The following is a 22,068-nucleotide window of genomic DNA, read 5'->3' as shown; positions in this document are numbered from 1 at the left end:
AAAGAAACTAAAAACTGATGAAGAAGGGATGATATCCGACCTCCTATATATGTTATATAGAGAGAAATAAGGGAAGTAATAACATTCTTATTTAATCAACATATAATTAAATGTATTTTTCTAAAGATTTTTAGTATGCTAGTGCCAATATAATGAAGATAAGATCTTTTTACTGTCTTTTTAATAGAAAAACATGTATATATACATATCTATATATATCTATGGAGTACTCCCCATTTGAGTTTGATTACTCAGTGAGAAGCAGTAATACAAATGGAAGGGTTTCCTTCCAGTACTGCAGAAAGATTAAGCCATTTCTAGCAATGGGCAGCCTTAAAAATATTTTTCTAATACCACAGTTCATATTATAATAGTCAAAAGTCTCAGTTAGCGTTAATGTCAATGATGGTATTTCAATGTTCATTTTACGTTCCAACAAGATAACTCCATTCACTTCTGTCACACGTAGTCTTTCCCACTAGAAGGTGTAGGTTTTGGATAGGGCCTTGGTGTTGGGTAAGAGGTGGTTTTCCGAGGACAAGAACAGCAAAGTAGGGCACCTCCCAGAAGGCAGAGAGAAGCAGCAGCCCAGCCAGTGAAAAGAGCCTGACCGAATTCATACCTAAAAAGAAAAGACAATGTATTTGTTAGTCAATCATTGAAAACTTTTGTAACATCAATATTATAATATTTGTTCCACTGAAAATAAACCTCCATGGTCCCTTGGGGAACTGTTTACAGTTTGTGAACACATACCACAAGGATGTTTACTTCGCAAGTATTGACAATTTGCAATAATAGATCAGGCAACACCAGGATAGTACAAAAATATTTGCAAAGACTTCTCCATGTGTAGGAGACATGTAAAGCATGCTGCTATCAGAAGTGGATTTTGGACCATGTTTCCTAGGCCTAAGAATAACAAGCCATGCGATCACCCAGTAGTAATCAGATTCCACCAAGAAAATGCTAAAATACGGTGGAGAATATTAGAGTTTTTACTAGTTGATTCTAGGCATCTGTATAAACTGAAATACAAAATTTATGGTTTTGTAAGAAGTACTTCTGAGCAGCCCATGGACAACCCTGGCTTGTTGATCCATGTGGATGTATTAAACTAGATTCTTGGGGTGCTGAGATTTTATTGATTGTGACCAGAGTGTCAAAAAGAGATGGATCTGAAAGTTTAAAGGACCTGGCTTGAATTCTTTTTTTTTTAATTTTTTTTATTTATTTTTATTTTTTGACAGGCAGAGTGGACAGTGAGAGAGAGAGACAGAGAGAAAGGTCTTCTTTTGCTGTTGGTTCACCCTCCAATGGCCGCAGTGGCCGGCGCACTGTGGCCAGCACACCACGCTGATCCGATGGCAGGAGCCAGGTACTTCTCCTGGTCTCCCATGGGGTGCAGGGCCCAAGCACTTGGGCCATCCTCCACTGCACTCCCTGGCCACAGCAGAGAGCTGGCCTGGAAGAGGGGCAACCAGGACAGAATCCAGTGCCCCAACCGGGACTAGAACCCGGTGTGCCGGTGCTGCAAGGCGGAGGATTAGCCTAGTGAGCAGTGGCGCCAGCGGTTCTGGCTTGAATTCTAAATGCCAACTCTCAACTGCTGCAAATCTGGGATGGCAACTTCACCTTTGAACCCCAGTTTCTTTTTCTCTCAAAACAGGATAATCCTACCTACCTTCCTGGGCTGCTTACAGGATCACTTATCAATAACAAGTTCACAGCCATAGCAATTTATAAAGTCCTTTCATATGCATTTCTGGAATTATTAGTCTGGTAAAATTTTAGCCTATTGACCTCCAGCAGTTTCTGTCCTACATCATAAATCTTATGGGACAGGTTCCAATACAATCATTGCAGTATGTGTTCTATATGTGAGTGTTTATATAAAACGAAGCACATCTTATCTCTCCAAACACTGAGAGGTTTTTCATTCATTCATCGTAGCACATACAAACAATAATTACATCTCAACAGCCCAACTCTGAATATAGTTATTAGGCTTTAAAGAAGTGAAGATGGTGAGATGAAGAGCTTTGTCACTGATCAAAGAATGTAGTTACATGAGAGCCAAGAATCAGACCTTTAACTTGCACAACCTGCAATGTTAAGAAAGATGACCTTTGTAAAGTCAACTTCATAGTTGTAGTGCAACATAAAATTTCAAAATGGCATCTTAATACACTGAAAAACAATGCATCATCATTTTATATGTAGAAATTAACTTAGACACAGATGTTATTCATGAAATTCTACAGTAGTGTACTATATTTTCAATCAGTTATACACTACATTAGTTACAAATAATAGATTAGGTGTTATACTGGGGGAGTATACTTTAAAATGAAAATTCAAATAGACCCATATCTTTATTAATATAAAATAAGTATAGGGACAGTATAGAGCCTGAAGTTTTTCTACTTTAAAGGGCATTTTGTCAGTACAGGCTGTTAAAGTAATTATCAAACTCATTTTTAATGTGAGTCACAGGTCATTTAAGTTGTTTGCAAGTTTGACATAAAATTCTTGAAAGCAAATCTGAGAAACTATGGTACCAGCAGGACTCTGCAGAATATAAAAAGGGTATTTTCTCAGAGAATAAACTCTGATGCTTGAATAGCATTACCTTGAATTGACAGGGGTCAAAGGGTCATAGAATTCTTGAACAATTCTGTTGCCATACCATGCTGTGGCAACTAAAGTAGCCAGACCTACAGAAATTAAAAACAAAAAAACAGTTAGTCACTATGCAACACTGGTCATAAGTATATAGTCAATTAAGCCTATTAACATTCATAAGAAGAAAATGTCATCGATAGTGCTGTCATTTTTATTTTAGTACTCGGGACATTGAAGATTCAGCTATGTTTTATTCTAAGTATTCTCTTAAGACATACAAATATACTAAGTTGGAGTTAGGCATAGTTTATCCTATTCATGACTTCTTTCTCATTTATAGTTCAAGGTCACTGGAGCAAGAAATGCTTTTTTGGGAAATGATTCAGCAGGTCTATATTGTTCAAAATCTTCTTGAAAGATTCATTAGTGTGATAAACCACTTCTGATGAACTAATTGTTCTTATTATGATATAGGTGCTTGCAAAGCATAAGATGAATAACTTTTTATACTCTTCCTGGTCAAACTCAAAAGTTACATTTCTGTAGTATCAAAGGAAAACAAGTAGCTGGTAAGGAGAATAGGATCTGTCTTGGAATGGACGAGAGCACTTATATTGCTATGGTTTTACCTGTCAAGCCAACATCTCGTATAGGTATTGCTTTGAGATTTGCTAAAGGTGCCACATTGGATCAATTTATACAACACAGTTTCAATTTCCCATTATGTTTTACATACCAGAGCACAAGAGAAATCACTTAGTCAAATAATTCATTCCATCATTTATTGGAAATATAAAATTCCCAAGATGTTCTTATCCAAAGGAAATAATTGTCAAAAGATACACAATTTTAGTTTTAATGGATGTAAGGTCATGATATGTATTGCTCAAGAAGGCAACTACAGTTAATAATTCATTTCTGAAAATTCTGAGAATGTATGTAGTGCCCTCACTCCAAAAACAATAATTTTCTGAGATAATGTGTATGTTAATTAGTTAGATTTTGTCATTCTGTATATATAAATATAGCTCACAGTATGTTGTACACAATTAATATGTACAGTTTTGTCCATTTAAATATAAATTAAAATACCAAAGTACTTCTTTTATAGTAATTCTAAGAATTCATCAATAGAGACAGATTTAATGCTTCAGTGCTACTCCCTCTTCTCTCCAAAAAAGTGGTGCAACATAATTGCCTCTAATTCACAGGAAGTACTACTGCCTTGGACTACTCAAATAGACCGCATGAAGTCTCAAACTTACGACCCTTACTTTCAAAGATGTTTCTGAGACTGAACTGGAAATGACAAAGTTATTGGTTGGAGTTGCAAGAAGGCAAATAAAGGAAGAGTGCAATACAGTCAATTTATTAATAGACTTTGATATAAAATTACATTGTTGGAAAAATGCTAATCATGCTTTTTCAAATGCAAGCTAATTTGTCTTTGGATAAAATGAACAACTGGACACTTTAACCACATCTTTACTAAAGCTGGACACTCTACCTTCATTAACCTTCATGGTTGGAACCTAATGCAATCCTAGAGCAAATGAACCTACAAGTCTTCTGTCAGAATAAATAAATAAATAATAAGAGAAAGGTCAATTCTAGTTCTTCCTAGTAGTGAATTTATATCACTGGTGCCATTTTCAAAAACAATAAACTAATATATATTAAATCTAATATATGTACATTATATAAATAATGTACATATATTAAATATATGCATGTATATTTGATATATTAAATATATATAAAATAAAATATAATAAATAGTATTATTCATCATGTTTATATTATATACATATTATTTATATAATATATTTATTATTTATATAATCCATAAATAACATATATATTGAATATATGTTAAATATAAAAATAGTATTGTTTATTATATTTATATTATATATGTATTGTTCATATATTTATTATTTATATAATATATAAATAATATATTCATATGATAGATTATATTTATATTATTTATTATATATTATAATAAATAGTATATGTGGTAGTCTATTCCTAGGCCTATATTCTATATGCCATCTATATATGTATATATTTATGAGAATCTCAAAAATGTTGATGGAAATATGTATTTAATTCCATTTTCCTCTAACTTTGTGATATCCTCTCACAACCTATAATATTTAAAATAAGATATATTATAAAATTTTGAAATTGTGTTGTCCATTTTTGGCTCTTATTTTCCCAAAGGACACATAATCAAACTTATCAATCAACACTTGAAATAAAAAAAAATGTACATATTTATTTTCCATGAGAAATACAACCTCAGTGTTTTATCAATGTTTTCTTGATGTGTTTCAGGGCTGCTTTCTTTTCCAACTCATTAAACTGATTTCCTACCATTTCAACATTCCACCTCCCCTCCAATTAGCCTTTTCCTCAGTGATCCCTGGGCACATCCTGTTTTTTCTGAAATTGGGTCTGCCCACTTGGAATGCTACCCTAAGTTTTCTTCAACAATCCCAGTTCCATCTGTCACTCACAGATGTGTATAATTTACAAATACTTTATATTTTCATTAACTAATCCCATCTCCTTCTCACAGTTTCTTTGGAACACTCTAGAATATTTTTGAATTTCATAGAAATGCTGCTCCTCAGTGTTTGTTAATCAGAAAGCATCTCTATCCATCAAGGAAGCTGATTCTAACAAACCACTGATAGTTGTAACCTCAATGAACAGACCTCACTGCTGTGAGCATCTCCATTTTCATTTGGTTCTTCTTTGAGCACATAACAGTTGACTGGATTTTAGATTTCAAAAAGATTGAAATAAATCCAAGTGTAATGAATTCAACATAGTCTAAGGAAAATGAGATTTTTTTTTTATTTTTTGACAGGCAGAGTGGACAGTAAGAAAGAGAGACAGAGAGAAAGGTCTTCCCTTGCCGTTGGTTCACCCTCCAATGGCCGCTGCGGCCAGCGCGCTGCGGCCAGCACACCGCGCTGATCCGATGGCAGGAGCCAGGTACTTATCCTGGTCTCCCATGGGGTGCAGGGCCCAAGCACCTGGGCCATCCTCCACTGCACTCCCTGGCCACAGCAGAGAGCTGGCCTGGAAGAGGGGCAACCGGGACAGAATCCGGTGCCCCAACCGGGACTAGAACCCGGTGTGCTGGCGCCGCAAGGTGGAGGATTAGCCTAGTGAGCCGCGGCACCGGCCGGAAAATGAGATTTTAATTTTAAAACATACCACAGACAGATCAGTAAGGTGAAAGGGGAGGTGGGCCTCTCTTACCTGAAATAAGAAATATCACACCCCCAATGACAGCCATCCGCATCTTTTGCTCCTCATCATCTTCCATGCACTTCATAAACTTCATTCCAACAGTGGCCACAAAGATTGCTATCAGTCCCAGCAGGATGCCAATCACCATCAAGGCACGGGTTGCTTGCAAAGTACCTAGTAGAAAACATTTTAGAACTTGTTAAAATATTCTTAGACCAATAACAGAAGAGCAATTGAGGCCCAATCACATTTCAATGCTTAATGGAAGAAAGAAACCTGAATCTGCTTTTTGATAACCTGAAAATTTGGTCATTTTAATCATATCTTGACCAAAGCCATAGATACTCTCCCTCCATTAACTTCCATGGTTACATCCTCATATTATGCCAGAGTAAACTTCTCTATAGAAGAAAAAGTCTAATTTTGGATTCTAACAGTCAAGAGACCCCAGTTCTAGTAGTTTTCCTGATGGTAACCAACACAGGATATTCTCCAGAAACACAAACACCTGGGCTAGATAACAAATGAAGTCCACCAACTCTAACAATTAATGTTTTCAACATTAAATTTAAAATCAACTGAGAAGGTAGTTAATGATACAATAGAATTAGTTTATCTCAAGTAATACACATTTAATCATTACTAATGGATATTTAAATTCTGAAATAACAAACATATACATTATTCTAATTGTTAACCATTTATAATTAAGATAGTTTGCAATACATCTTTGGTATTAGTCATTAATTTTATGTCTTAATTATCAAGCTTCACAAAGGCAGGGTGAATATGGCAGACAAGTGAATTTTTTGTAGATTATGATGACTGGATGAGCAACATTTGTGTCATCAGTCACTTGTGGAAAGAAATATGAAAGCCATTTTTGGAAAATAGATAGCCAATGAAAATTACATTGGAAGATAGCAGTTGATTCATATTCAGAAGCATGGTTAGTTTTAAAAATAATTTAAATTTCCATATAGAAGATGGCACACATTATCATAGCATTTCTCAGGAGTCCACTAATTTTTCTAATTTCCTGTTATTGTCTTTGGTGTTCAAATTCATAATCAAATTGACAGGGTCACATTTGAGATTATGCCAGCATATTTCATAATGAGTCAAATTGTGGCACCATGATTGAAACATATGGCCACAGGCATTGAAACATGAGCTTAAGCTGTGCCAGTTAGAAGACGCTGTTTAAATGTTAGATGTATTTCCTCCTTTAATCAAAAAATCACTCACTCATCAATAGAATTAATAAGTGACAGGTATTTTTGCTTACATGCATATTATCTACATTTGAACAGTTATGCTGTGTTGGTAGGAGCCACGTGGTATTCTGTGGAGCCACATTTCTGCCAGGTGAAATATGCATAATGATATGTTTCTTCAGGGGATTAGAATGACTGACTCCTTCTCTGTCAACAGTGACTGGGAGGATGGAAAGGTTTTGTGTCACCATAGCTAACGCAGACCTGATATCTTATTCAGTATTTTTTTTAAAGATTTATTTTATTTATTTGAAAGACAGTTACAGAAAGATGAAGAGACAGAGAGAGAGAGAGAGGTCTTTCAACCACTGGTTCACTCCCCAGATGGCCGCAATGGCCGGAGCTATGTCGATCCAAAGCCAGGAGCCAGGAGCTTCTTCTGGGTCCCCCACATGGGTGCAGGGGCCCAAAGACTTAGGCCATCTTCTACTGCTTTCCCAGGCCATAGCAGAGAGCTGGATCAGAAGAGGAACAGCCAGGACTAGAATCCATGCCCATATGGGATGCCGGCGCTTCAGGCCAGGGCTTTAACCCCCTGCGCCACAGTGCTGGCCCCCTTATTCAGTCTTAATATCTTCAGGAATAAGAATTTAGGTTACTTGGGCCGGTGCCATGGTGCAATAGGTTAATCCTCCACCTGCGGAGCTGGCATCCCATATGGGCACGGGTTCTGGTCCCGGCTGCCCCTCTTCCAATCTGGCTCTCTGCTATGGCCTGGGAGGGCAGTGGAAGATAGCCTGGGTGCTTGGGCCCTTGCACCTGCGTGGGAGACCAGGAAGAAGCTCCTAGCTCTTGGCTTCGGATAGGCACAGCTCTGGCCGTGGTGGCCATTTGGGGAGTGAACCAATGGAAGGAAGACCTTTCTCTTTGTCTCTCCCTCCCACTGTCTGTAACTCTACCTCTCAAATAAATAAAATAAAATCTTATAAAAAAACTTAGGTTATCAATCAGAATTAAAATTAAAAATTTCTAAAAAATATTAAAAGTCACTTTTATTGATATTTTCATCCTTCCTATAGCCAATCTGTGATTAAACCATAGTCATTTTTCTAAGAAGTATACAAAGTATTTTTACAGTATTTGAGATACAGTTCAGAAATCAAAATAAATTTAACTTGATTTCATTAAAAACAAAAAGGTCACTGCCATCTCCCCTCACATTTCTAACTCTTCATAAGAATCTGTAGGTGTCCATGCATACCACCCACACACTTATCTTGTGATTCCAGGTAGAGGAAATGCTGGGTCAAAATACAAGTCCCATGTACCACAGATAAACCAGGAACTTAAGTTTTCACCAGATTATTATAAATCATTTTCTTTGGAATCACAAACCATACTGTGGTATGAAGAGGAAAGTACCAAGGATTCCATGGTGAAGGTGTGTCCTTCCTTCCCATTCATTACCAGTTTTTGCAAAGACAAGCATGACTTAGCTGAAAATTTTAAAACAAAGTACTAAACTCCTATATACAACAGAGATTCCAGATTAGGTCCCAAGATTGCACTTACAGAAGGAAATCATTTTAAGCTAAGAAATGCTGAAAGAGGAGAGGTAACACAGCAACACAGTAACAGATCCTTGGGTCTGGAGATGATGATGATGGTTCCACTTTGCCTGAGATCATCCTAGCTTTAAAATTAAAAGTCCCATGTCCTAAGATATCCCTTAAATACTGGGTAAACTGGGAGAGCTTGTTACCTTTCTGAAGGATGATAGGATATGAAAAGTGAAATGAGATTTAATAAGGTGGGGAGAAGGCATGTATTATGCAAACTTTTGCAAAGAAGGGTAAGTGGCAGGAAGTTTATTCTAAGTATAATCAGAAGTCATGCAGGGTCTTAAGCAAGTAGTGACATTTTTACCCCCAGTATGGAGATCCACGCAATTAGAAAACACTATTCTTATGACAGCCCTTCAAATATGGAGAGCTTCCTATGTCTTTCAGCCATCTCCACCTTGTTTTCTCGTAAACATTCAGTTTTCCAACCTTCTATTAATGATTTTTAATGTTTTCTCTCATCTTTGTCCAAGTTTTTTATTGTGTACAAGGCCCCAAACTTGACCTAGTTTTTATAATAATCAGACCAATCTGTCCTTCAAGTAAGAACAGCAGGCCACTAGTCCAGCCGGTCTGAGTACTTATCACAGGGCACTCTGCATGAGGAGTCTGCTGGGCATCAAACTCACAAGTCAACCCTCTGTAAAACCACTGCTCTCCCAGGCCATGAGCATACATGTGTAGACCACTCCCAGGCTTCACATGCCCCACCTAGAATGATCTAATATAATCATTTTTAATCTCCAACATTTTTTTCTTTATGTTCTCAAAGAAAATACATTTGTTTCATATCATATCCATTTTTCAACTTCTTTTACACAGTTTCTAAGGATAAGGGACACACATTCTGTTTCATAATAATACCACTATGCTTCTTTTCCTAATAGAATCATGCATTATTTACACAATATACAAAATAATGGAGAAAATAGGAATAAGTACTTAAGAATCACATGAACCATAGAGAGCAAAGGAATCATGTTTCATTTTAACAATAGGATAAAGCAGTAGTATAAGAATGCTGTTTTGCAAAGCAATATTTTTCATCGATATCCTGGCAATGATTGACTTAGGAAATTTCTTTGTATTCTACAGTATTAGATTGACACCAAACACAACATCTCACCTTGCTTTATTGGAGAATTTTGATAAATTCTTAACTATAATGGAATGTCGATAAAACATAAAGATAATAACACATATGTCTGCACACAGGAGCTCAGATTCAGAACAACATGAAAACTCACTAGCCAGTCACTGGGGATAATGAATTACAAGTCAAGGGGCCCACGCTGTGGTATAGCAAGTAAAGCCACTGCCTGCAGTGATGGCATCCCGTATGGGTTCCAGTTCAAATCCTGGCTGCTCCATTTATGTTCCAGCTCTCTTCTTTGGCCTGAGAAAGTAGTAGAAGATGGCCCAAGTCCTTGGGCCCCTGCACCCGTGTGGGAAGACCCAAAGGAAGCTCCTGGATCCTGGCTTTGGTTGGCACAGATCCACCCATTGTGGCCAATTGGGGAGTGAACTAGCAGATGGAAGACTCCTCTCTCTCTGCCTCTCCTCTCTCTTTTTAACTTTGACTTTCCAATAAATAAATAAATATTTTAAAAAGATAAATTACAAGTCAAAGCAAACAACTGTGTTACAAGTTATGAGGATTTTATGTGCAGATCAAATCTAAATTTCACAGTTTTAAGCTGGAAGTGGATGAAAATAATCAAATTGAGACCTTTTAAGTTAGGGATCTAAAATATATAATTGTGAGCTCCTGTATGACTTGAGCCAGATATTTATTCATTTCATTATCCAAAACAGTAAGTAGAATACTTGGCAACTTACATGGGTATTCAACCTATGTTCAATGAGTTTAAATTAGAACATATCTTCATCCATTAGACATAGAATTGATACAATAAGTAAAAACACTTAATTTCTTGTATTTAGTTCAATATTTGAAATAATACTGAGAAAATTTCCCTGGATTTTATGGAGAGGCTACAATCTCACTGTATGAAGTCAGACTTAAATTAGGCTATTAAAAGTTAAAAACTCTGTGCTCACTTCGGCAGCACATATACTAAAAACTCATGTAGAGAGGACAAATGTGTACTTTTTGCTTAATTTAATAAACTTTTATATTAGTTCCCATTATGAAGCCACACTCCCTTCCATGGGAGAACAAGGGACAGTTCGGAGAAGTTGGAAGAGATGTTTGAAAGGCATTAAATGCAATATTTTGAATCAGAGAGACGAAGTATTATGCTTGCACCATTAAGTATGAACTATACTGATTGGAGCTCAGAACTAGGAGCAAAGTATTCCTTTCCTGGCCCCTTAAATTATCAGATATAACCACAATATTATAATCACTGACTAAAGTTGTCTGTGGAGAATTTGGTTAGCAAACATTCAAAAAGCTACACTATTGTTTCTCATCATTATTCAGCAGTAAACAGAGAAGGCAACCTTTTAATTATACTTAGCTAGACCAATAATCTTGAGATTAAAGACCCCCTAAGGAGTTCTCACCATTTTCAACCTGAAAGTATAATTAAAAAAATACTTACAAAGATCTCTACTTATAAGACAAGAAATAAGTTGAGCGTTACTGATCTAGTGTAGTTAGGTTAATCAACACAAGTGTGGAAAGGCAAGCATGGACAAGCGTGTGGAACTTTTTTCCTAAATCTTCAAATTCTTGCTACATAAGCAGCAGAACCTCCTGTAAATAACTGACATTATTTAGGCTGTTTACAAGTTTCACTACCATAATATTACCCTATGTGCTTTATGCCACCAACAAAATAGACTTCATTCATGACTCCGTCCTCACACAGTCCCTCTTTATATCAGCAGTTGCTTCATAATTTGGATGACTAGAACACAAAATCTCTCTTCTCCTTCTAGTTAGATGAGATCATCACAGACTGTCACTGAACTGTACTTCCAAAGAGTTTCCACTTTTTAGATTTTTCACTTTTACTAAACATTAGAGTTTCACAACAGTCCTCATTGATGGTATTTCTATTTTATCGGAGCATGAGCTGTCGTGACCTCAGAACATAAACCCTGAAAAATTGGTCTGGGATAAGTCAGCACTGACAATTTTTCAGGATATCCTGAGACGTTTTGATATCTGGTGTGTGTGTGTGTGTGTGTTTCTTAGAAAATGTGCTACAGGATTAAAATTATGCTCCTGTATTACCCCCATGACACTTAATCATCGCTCCAATCAAGGAGAGCTGAGCTATGTCACTGTTTTTTTCCCTTTCAATCACTGAAGTTAGTAGTAAAGAATGGTGGCACCAGAAGAAACATTAGAAATTAGCTTAGCTACATCCACAGGAGCAAGAATAGGCCCGTTTCACGTTTGTTTAAGGGACGAGTGAACCTTGGATTCATTTCACCATTCCTTCTACCTTGTCTATTTTACGTGTGTAGAAATAATTTGAGCCAAGGAATATCAAGGAGGTCACTTTATATATATGGATACTGGTGCAAGACCATGATAAAAAGTGAGAACTTCTGATCTCAAAGTTTGACTTTTGTTTCAACTTCCATCATTCCAACAGATGAATTAATTCTTGAAACAGATATGAGCATCAATGGCCCTCTGACTACCCCTGGTGTAGCAGGCATAACACAGTCTGGAGAAGCATGAGTGGGTGCCCTGTTGCCCTCCTCTCTGTCTGTGCTTCAAAGACTGTCCAAGTCAGTGATTTTGTCTCTGATTGAGCCTGACATCATGGTGAGAGTGCTGGGAAATCTCACGACAACCAGTACTCATTAAACACACCTACACACATGTGGATTCATGCAGAGCAAGTTAAACAGGCCAGAGGAGCTTATAAACAAATTACAGAATCTCAGGGTTAGATGAGACTAAGAGAGTCTAGCCTAACCTCCCATTTGTCTGGTGCTTGGATCTTCCCCACAGCATTCCTACAAAATGCTTACTTATTCTTTGGTTGCACACCTCCCACCATGCAGCCTTCAGGGGAGTCCAATCTTCATACAGTTCTAGTTATTGAAGTCAAGCAAGAAGAAGCAATCAAGCAATAAAACACAAGTTGGTAGAAACTAATTTCCCCAAAGTTCAATACTTGGATCAAAACAAAACAAAATACACAGGTTAGTCAAGAAAAGTGTACTTCATGAAAACACTCCTGTGGATATCACAACTTTCAGCTGTAAGATCCATTAATGTCAACAAACATCACAAACTGGACAGAATTGAAACCATCTCACTCATTGTAAAACCACAACACACAGTGTAATGTTTGTTTCTTCATGGAATTTCTCAGTTATATTTTCATCAACTGTTGGCAAGAACTACCCAAAAGGAGCCATGGTGTATCTAATTTCCTAACTGTCTACAGTCTTCATTATATATGGTGTAAGCATTGTGTACCTCTTTAGATACCTTCTAAAGGCCATGTGATTTCTACAATTGGCATCAGTTAAAGCAGGGAAATAGGGATTTTAATGTGTCCAGTGCTAAAACCTTGATAAATTCCTGCATCTAGACTCTCAGACGCCAAATAGTTTCCACTGGCAAAGAGAGTAAAGTATAATTTCAGGAAACCTATGGACCAGCTTTTCATCTAAAAGCATTTTATGAAACTCAATTTTTTATGAGGTACATTACTTATAGACACAGAGATCATTCTTTTCATCTCTCTATGTCACAGAACTATACCAAAACCAGCCAATGAATCATCACCAGATGTCTACATCTGGTGGGCGTCAATATCACTTCCCAGGTGGAGAAACAGAGACAGAGTTTCTTAGCTCCAGCCAAAGGCATCCAGTGAGTCATCGGTAGGTTAGAAGAGAGAACCTGTGAGTCAAGTTTCCCTCCTCTGGGAATTGGTTTTTCGAGAAAGGCCTCAGTCTCACCTTGGATAAACTATGGCTTCAACCAAAACCAAAAGCAAAATCTTGTTTGCATTAACACAAAATAAAACAGGAAGGAATTCTCTAAAATTGTGTGTTAATACATTTCTCAAAGATATTAACTTTTTCATGGGGGAAATTTAATGAGTATTTTCCAACTACTCACTTAGAAGGTATAATTATAACTCAGGAGGTCAACAAGCATCCCTTAATGATTGACCTTTTAGATTAGTCTTGCTATAAAGTAGTTCTAACATGAGAACCTTGAAAAGTTACAATGACAACACTCAAAACCATCACACAACCTGACCAAATTCTACAGGTGTTCAAGTTACTAAAGTGGATTTGGAATGTATTTAATAACTATTCGGCTTTTCACATGCACTGTCAGTAGTCATCCCTGGCCAGGAGGTGGACAAAGCAAACGCAGTAGATATGAGTAGTGCCAGCGCTTCCCACACTGGGCACACAATGGGGCAGATGCAGTCTTGTTTATTTAGGAGAAGACTAAGGAAGCTTTTCTTCAAGGTGATAAGTGAGAATGAGGCAGTTTTCTGACATGATACTGAAACCTTTTATCTAAAGCAGGGGAGTCATCCAATATCTTTATACTGAACATCCTTAGAAATATTCCTCTCCACATAATTCTTTCCAGCTTGACCAATGGCAGACACCTATCACACAGAAATTCCCACACCACAGGTGCGAATGTGGAGAGCCCCCTCTTCTCATCGCCTCTCTTTCCCAGCTGATCTGGGCCTTCGCCAACTCTGTCTTCTTGACTCCATTTTCCTTAAGACCTATTTTACTTCCCTTCATGTTATTTGGGGAGGTTACAAAACAATTTTGCTTGCTATCCCTTTCAATGTGTCACTAACCTTCCCTTTTGGAAATAAACTTTCTGCCTCTTCTGAGGACCCAGGTTCCAAAGTAAATCTCTAGAAGCTTCATCAGAGAGTCTTGGAAGGGACTTTCCTGGAATTACTGTATCTTAAAACAAAAAAAAAAAGAAGTAAATAGAGGAAGAAAGAAAGAGAGAGAGAGAGAGAAAGAAAGAAAGAGAGAGAGAGAGGCCACCATAAACGTGGTAGAAGACACTGACTGAGATGGAACCTATGATGTGGGAATCTGACTTTTATTGTGAAAAGTTAGGGTGGGTGTTTGGTGCAGGTGTTAAGATGCTGCTTTGAACACCTGCATTTCCTATCTGAGTGCTTGGGTTTGAGTCTTGGCTCCCTTCTCAATTCCAGTATTTTGCTAATGTGCACCCTGGGAGGCAGCAGATGGTGGTTCAAATATTGGGTCTCTACCACCCATGTAGGAGACCTGGGTGGAGTTCTGAGTTCCTAGCTTCCCCTGGGTCCAGCCCTAACTGTTGAGTGAATTAACAGATGGAAGATTCTTTCTCCTCTTTCTCCCCCCTCCCTTTGAAAGACTTAAATATTTTTCTAAGAAGCCATAGTAAAGATTTATTGAAAATATGTCTTATTTAATAATTTTGGATTATCTATTTAACTTTACACACTTGCAAGAATTACCAAGTATACAATTTTTATGCCTGAACCCTACCAATCAATCCTCAAGATATGCAGAATCTTACAAGAACCAGAAGAATAAGCTGTCAAGTTCAAACCTGGTCTTCAATATCCCAATTTCCACCCACCCTCACGGGAATTTAAAATAAAATTCTGCCTAGAGGGGAGAAAAGTTTTACCAGCGAGTCAGAGGCGAAACTGCAGCTTAGGCTGGGTGTCTGCTTTTCCCAAGCCAAGGTACTCTCCACTTCCTCATGACAAAACACATGATCAGAAGACTTGGATCAACTAAAAACTGATAACAAGGTTGTCACAAAACAGAATAAATGGCCAGTAGGGGTTGGGGACTCTGGGCAGCGGTTGTGGGTTGGGGGATGCACTCACTGTTGAGATTCAGCAAAGAGTCGAAGACTTTGCACTGGATCTGCCCGGTGCTCTGCGACACACAAGACATCCATAGCCCCTCGTAGATGGCTTGGGCGGTCACGATGCTGTCGCCGGCATAGGAGTAAATCTTCCATTGAGGCAGGGCGGTGCTGACGATGGAGCCGATCCAACCCAGGAAGGCCAGGATGAAGCCCAACAGCTGCAGACCCGCGTTGGCCATGGCTTGCTCTGGCGCCCGCGCTGGCTCAGGGTTGGCAGGTGTAGAAGGCGGAGAGTTTGCAGGTGCGCACTTGGGGCTCCCAGAGGTAGCTGGGCCGAGCCTAGGAAGTTACTGCGTGGAGGTCTACTCGCTGCGCCGCCGCTGGGGAGGCTTTGGGTAGAAGTCCAGGTCCGCGTCTTGCTTGGCGCTGGAGTTGAAAGGCGAGAAGTTGTCGTTGCTCCCAGGGTCGGGGACTGAAACGCAGAACCGCTGGGCGCTGCAATTTAAAGCAAGCAGCTTCGTTCCGGCCGCAGCCAGTCAGCGCCCCCTGGCGGTTTCACGGTGGCCCACATGGAGGGCGGCGGGGCGCGCAGGTGTCTGAGGCGGCCAGGAGTCCCTGGAGGGAATGTTCTAGGTGTTGTGAGGACCCCCCCTGAGGAGGACCAGGCACCTGGAATGCTGCTGGGCCGCTGCTTCCTAATCTCTTCTCACTCTTGGCAGGCTTCTCGGGCTGTTCATTCATTTACTCGACATTTACCCCCCAAATACTATGTACTAGTATGCAAACAATAAAAATTCATCGAGGGGAAAAATGGAGTCCTCAAGAACTTCTATTTCTCTGTTTTGCTTTCTCCGGTTTCCCTTTTTAATTTTTTCCCCTGGATCTTATTAAAAATAATTGCTGTCTAACTGCATCCTTCCCACACACATTTCCTCTTCCTTGTTCAACTGCCTGCCATTTCTCCTGTGCTGCCGCTCTACCATTTCAAGGTCTTCCCAACGTGAGGGTCTTTAGAGATCTTTGCACGTTCTATAGAAGGAAATTGAGATCCAAAGAGGAAACGTGTTTTCCATAGAATCACACAGCAAGCTGGTAGTGTGCACAGTTCTTGCCTCACTCTGCCTTCTACTCCCTGAAGTACCACTCTTAAATCAATTCTGTCATCTGTTATGGGCCATTTGAAAATGGAGGCAGCTCAGTCCACCACACACCCACACACACCCACACACACACACACACACACACCCCAATCTTCACCACAGCAGTTTGTCTTACAGCAGCACTTCATTAGCAGAGGGACCCAGCCAGCATCCCAGTCCCGCTCTAGGCTGTTGCATTAATGGATTATCGAATGTCATTCATCCAAGGTGAGTGCATCAGAACAATCTCTCTGCAGTGCCAGGAGGACAGGGCTGGGATTTAGGAAGTTTGGGTTCTGGCTCTGACTTTTACAGTCGCTGTTTGTGCCGCCCCCTCATGTTTTGGTCTAGTTGAGCCTTTGGTTTCCCTTATGGATCTCTAAAAGCTTTTCTCTTTATAGTTATTCAGAAGTGGTGCTGTGGTTGGGAACAATTACAATGTTTTCCCAACTGTTTCTTGTGTGTGGTGTAAGTGTGGTGGGAGGAGAAGTTTCTATGGTTTTAGTAAAAACGGAAGCATTTAGGAGGCAGAAACAAGCATACAAAGAGGAAAACAAGATGTGCTCATATATATTATGGGAGCTACAAGTGTGTGGCAAGGAAGGAATAGTAAAAGTGTTCAGAGTGGGAATCAGAGGAGTGACAAAACATCTACCACCCTCACCTCCACCTGCCTATCTCCAGATGCCTTTTGTGAAGGCTTAAGGCTAAATGACTGGTCTGCATGGGGTGGCGGGGGGTGGGGTGGGATGGGGAGGAATGAAGAGGATAAGATAGGAGCTGGGTGAAGAGATTTGATTTTGAGTAAGCAAGGTTAGCATAAGTGAGTGCCGGCCTTCTGTCAGCTTCCTCAGACCCACAAAAGCTCTAAGTAAGCTCTGTAGTGCAAGCCATGTCCATGCTGCAGCTCCAGCATCGGGACCTATAGTCAGTCACAAGTAGTTTCTGGGTTCAGGTGGATGTTCTGGGAGTGTGAATGAAGCCTGTCAGTGTGGATGAAGGAGTACCAGCTGCAGTTGACCTTACTGATTTCCCAGATCAGAGGAGGCGTTCTGAGCTGGCTACAGGACTACATGAGTATGATGTGATACACATGATCATAACTTTTTTATTTTTTGTTTAATCTTTTCAGAATTAAAACTATTTTTCCAAGCTGAGATTTGATTCCAGTAAACATTCTATCACACATGTCTTTTTAATCCGCATCAGGATTGTTTCTATCAACCTACAGTTGGCAGGGGATTAGAGGAATGGATTCTGTGGTCAGCAGGGCCCTGTGTTTTTGTTTTTGTATTCCTGGTCTGTGTGAGGCTGATGACTTCATCACCCACAGATCTGTCTGCAAGGCTGAAGTGAGTGCCGTTGGCTTCACTGTGACCCAGGTCCATCTCTGGCATCCTAATCTTGTCTAGTTTTCTGTCCTTAGTCTCAGGCTGGAGTCCAGGTGAGATAATGGCTTAGCAGAGATCCAGCAACTCAGGAGAAAACAAACACAGACCTGGAGCACAAATAATAAGGTCAGTTCTGTGATGGAGAACATTCTAGAAAGACTGACAATGGTGGTAAGTGTCTGAGTCTGTTAAGTAGGGAAATCTACTATGTATCCTCAAATTAATTACTTTCTTTTTTTGCCTCAGTTTCCCTACCAGTAGAAGTTAGAGGTTGACTTCTGAAAATCCACCCAAGTCTAAAGCTGTATGACTCCAATAGTAGCTGACAATCATGTATTTTTTTTCTGTCATTTTGAGAGGCAAAAAGAGGGAGAGAGACAAAGACAGAGTGCTCCCATCCACAGGTTCACTCCCTGAATGCCTGCAATGACCAGGGATGGACTGGTTCAGAATCTAGGAGGTAGGAAGTCTCACAAGTGGGTGGCAGGAACCTTAGTACTTGAGCCATCACCGCTGCCTCTCAAGGCATGCATTAACAGAAAGCTGAAGCCAGGAGCAGAGTATGGAACCTAAGTACTCTAACACTGGGTAAAGAGAACCCAACTGGTGCCTCAACTGCTGGCCTACATGCCTACTCCAGCTAGGTTTTTCTATGTTATCTCTGTGTGAAAGAGAGACACATTATGTGTTTCCAACTCCAGGCAGTGGTGAGAGGTTCCACTCTGTGACGTCCCTCTCAGTCTCTGTTGTAACACACAGAAATTGTGGGCCTTGGGTATCCACAGTCATGTGAGGAGAGAGGTATTGTGGAAGCAGCAAATAGCCCACTGGTTGACCTCATGTGCGTAAATGACTGATGTGTGGACTTAGCCATGACCCTGAAACCAGTAATAAGTAGAAGAGATTCACAAACAGATGGAATAAAGGTGATACTAAAGGCAGAAGTGAGTGTAGTGAGATGAATTCTCAAGAGAGATTCTCAGAAATGGTTAATGAGAGTAACAATACCTCTGGTGTGTAAATTTTCAACTTAGTGATGATCCATGTTAATGGTGACTTTTTCAGGGCTTCCCAGGTAATGAAAACAGGATGGACAAATGTGTTACTCAGTATACAATATGCTGTGTAATTATTTAGAGCTTGAAAAATTTATCAGAGTATGAATGTGTAGCATGCAAAATACCATTGGTGGATTCCTTTTTTTAAAAAAATATTTTATTCATGTTTTTGAAAGGCAGAGTTACAGAGTGTTGGGGGGAGACACACAGAGAGAGGGAGAGACAGAGAGATATTCCATCTGCTGGTCCACACCCCAAAGACCACAATAGCTGGGGTTGGACCAGGCTGAAGTCAGGAGTCAGGAACTTCTCCTGGGTCTCCCACATGGGGCAGTGGCCCAAGCACTTGGGCCAGTCTCCAATGCTGTCCCAAGAACACTAGCAAAGAGCTGGATCACAAGTTGAGCAGCTGGGACTCCAACCAGAGGCCTTATGCAACGCTGACATCACAGACAGTTGCTATGCCACAACACCAACCTTCATTGATGCATTCCTGCCATAACTTCTTAAAACAGTAAGTGCAGGAGGGAGGGAGTGTAGAGTGGGAAGAGTCACTATGTTCCAAATTTGTATTTATGAAATGCATTGCATGAAGCTTGTATTATCTTTAATAAAAGATTTATGAAAAAAAGAATAAAATCCTGACATTTGCAACAAAATGGATGCAACTGGAGATCATTATGCTATGTGAAATAAGCCAGATCCAGAAAGCAAATATCATGTTTCTCTTATTCATGGAAGTTAATAAGGAGGGTATAAAAATTGTGTGGATTTCATATTACTTAGTTTTTATTCATAAGTATTGCTTCACTAAATCCTGCCATTTGTACCATAGAAATGACAATAAATTCTTCTTTTCTTATATTAAAAAAGAGAAAAAGAAATGGAGACAGGAATAGTGAGGATCTTTGCAGTACTGTAGCTTTGTTCTTAATTTGGATATTGGTTATGAGTGTGCTTAGAAGACAAAAAAATCACTTATCTGTACACTTATGTGCATTTCTTTGTATGTATATTGTATTTTAAAGCAATGTCTACATAAATAAAAAATTCCAAAAACAAAGAAGCAAAACAAAACCATAAAAGTCCCCTGAAGCTACTTATAATTTTTGAGAATGTATAAGGTGTAATGATTGAAAACATACTTTTTGAATCTTAGTTCTGTCATTAGAGTAACCTCAAAAAATTGGTACAACATCTTCTTGCAACATAAATTTTTGCCTCTTTAAAGTGAGTTAATTCCAAGTATATTATGGATATTAAAAACATTAATATGTGTATGTTATATAAAATAATGGTTGTTTGGTATATACTAAACACACATGAAGTGGGAGATAGTATTATTATTGCAACAGATCAGATACATTAAATTTACTGGTTCTGCTGTTTACAAATGATCCTTATGTTTATTCAGAGAAATCCTTTTTTACTTGATTCTATTATAAATTCACTTAATGTCACAGTTAAATTGTAATGAAAAATATGCGATGTCTCTAGCAGGAAGATACATTTTTGAATCCAGAAAATAAAAAAAAAAGAAAAAGCACACAGCAATGAGAAGGATGTAGGCTTCAGATGACATTTCTAGATCCTCTTCCCAGACCTTGCACAGGTTTCCCCTTCAAGTCCTGTACTCCTCAACTTTTCATGACAAGGACTGAATCATGAAGGGCTCTGTGTGAGAAGGGCTGTGGGGTCAAGAACAAAGGAGAATGAAGATGTGTTGCTAAATGACTTTCAGTGACAAGCTTCGTATTGTCAAGAGAGAAAAAACTCTTAGTTTGGTATTTTTATTATCAAGTATCAAGTAACTTCCCCTTAGGTTCTCCTTTCAAAGTCCCTAAGATCTCTTCAGAAAAATGGTTTTTTGGGATGTGGTATTTCAGCAATAAAATCTATTTTCAATTATGAAGGTCTACTTTGAAGCAAGCTGGTGAAGTACTATTTGCTTTATCCTCTTGGGTGTTTGGAGAAAGCTATCTTTTTAATCATTAGAGATAATAGAAACAGCAACAATTTGGATCATTGTGTCAAGGTCAGATTGGTAGTGGTATTTTAATATCCTTACTGTAACACTACCTTTATTATTCAGGGTTCTTCAAAGAACCAGGAACAGGAGGAGAATCTGTGTGTGTGTATGTGTGTGTGTGTGCTGGGGTGTATTTTAAGGAATTGGTTCACGCCATTGTGGGAGCTACCACTCCTCAAACTGATGAAGCATCCCAGCACACTGGAGGGCTTCAGCAAGGGTTGGTCTTATAATCTTGAATCTGAAATATTTCAGTCTTGAGGAGAAATCTATTTTGCAAAATCTCAGTCTTTGCCTGATTGAATGATATCTACCACATTATAAAGAGCAATCTGCTTTACTCAAGATCTATTGACTTAAATTTTAATCATGTCTGAAAAATCCTTTTACAACTATGTTGATCACACACAGCCTAATGTATGTGGAAATCACAGCCTACTCAAGTAGACACACGACATTTATCATTGTACTTACTATTGCTTACAAATTTAGATTCTAAGGACTTCACTTACATGAACTTACTTAGTACTCAAAACAGTCAGGGAAGTAGATAACTGTCACTGCAGATAAGGGAATTGAGGCTCAGATAAGTGGAGTATTTTACCCCAAATTACATCATTGGCAAAGAACAGTGTCACATAAAAACTCAGTCCATGAGGCTCCCAGGCCAAGCAGCTTAAGCACTGTACAATGTTACACCTAACAGATGTTTGCCTTCTGTCTCCTTTGTTATTCACTAAACCACCTGTTACAGTGGTGTCTATAGATTGAGTCTTCATCAAGCCCTCAAATCAGAATCCTATAAGAGTGAATCATAAATACTCAGTAAGTGTTAAGTAAATGAATGAGTGAATAGGTGGGTGAAATCATGGAGAAAGAATGTCTATTCTATATAGAATGACTATTCTTTATGATGAGGAA

General features: G+C 38.9%; 1 protein-coding gene across 1 annotated transcript; it reads right to left on the bottom strand.

The window, feature by feature from the left end:
* Window positions 1–508: 508 nt before the first annotated feature.
* Window positions 509–15,758, bottom strand: CLDN1 (claudin 1; the record flags this gene model as incomplete). The annotated part of the gene is given in 4 exon segments (NM_001089316.1): window positions 509–622; window positions 2,633–2,717; window positions 5,902–6,066; window positions 15,547–15,758. Coding segments are annotated over 4 exon segments (576 nt in total), but the record flags the coding sequence as incomplete, so codon positions are not given.
* Window positions 15,759–22,068: the final 6,310 nt, after the last annotated feature.

Source organism: Oryctolagus cuniculus, chromosome 4 (genome assembly GCF_051225735.1).
Source record: "Oryctolagus cuniculus isolate XC-2025 breed Fujian yellow rabbit chromosome 4, ASM5122573v1, whole genome shotgun sequence".
Lineage (NCBI taxonomy): Eukaryota > Metazoa > Chordata > Mammalia > Lagomorpha > Leporidae > Oryctolagus > Oryctolagus cuniculus.
Note: the sequence above shows the minus strand (reverse complement) of the source record. Positions and strands in the feature narration are given on the sequence as shown.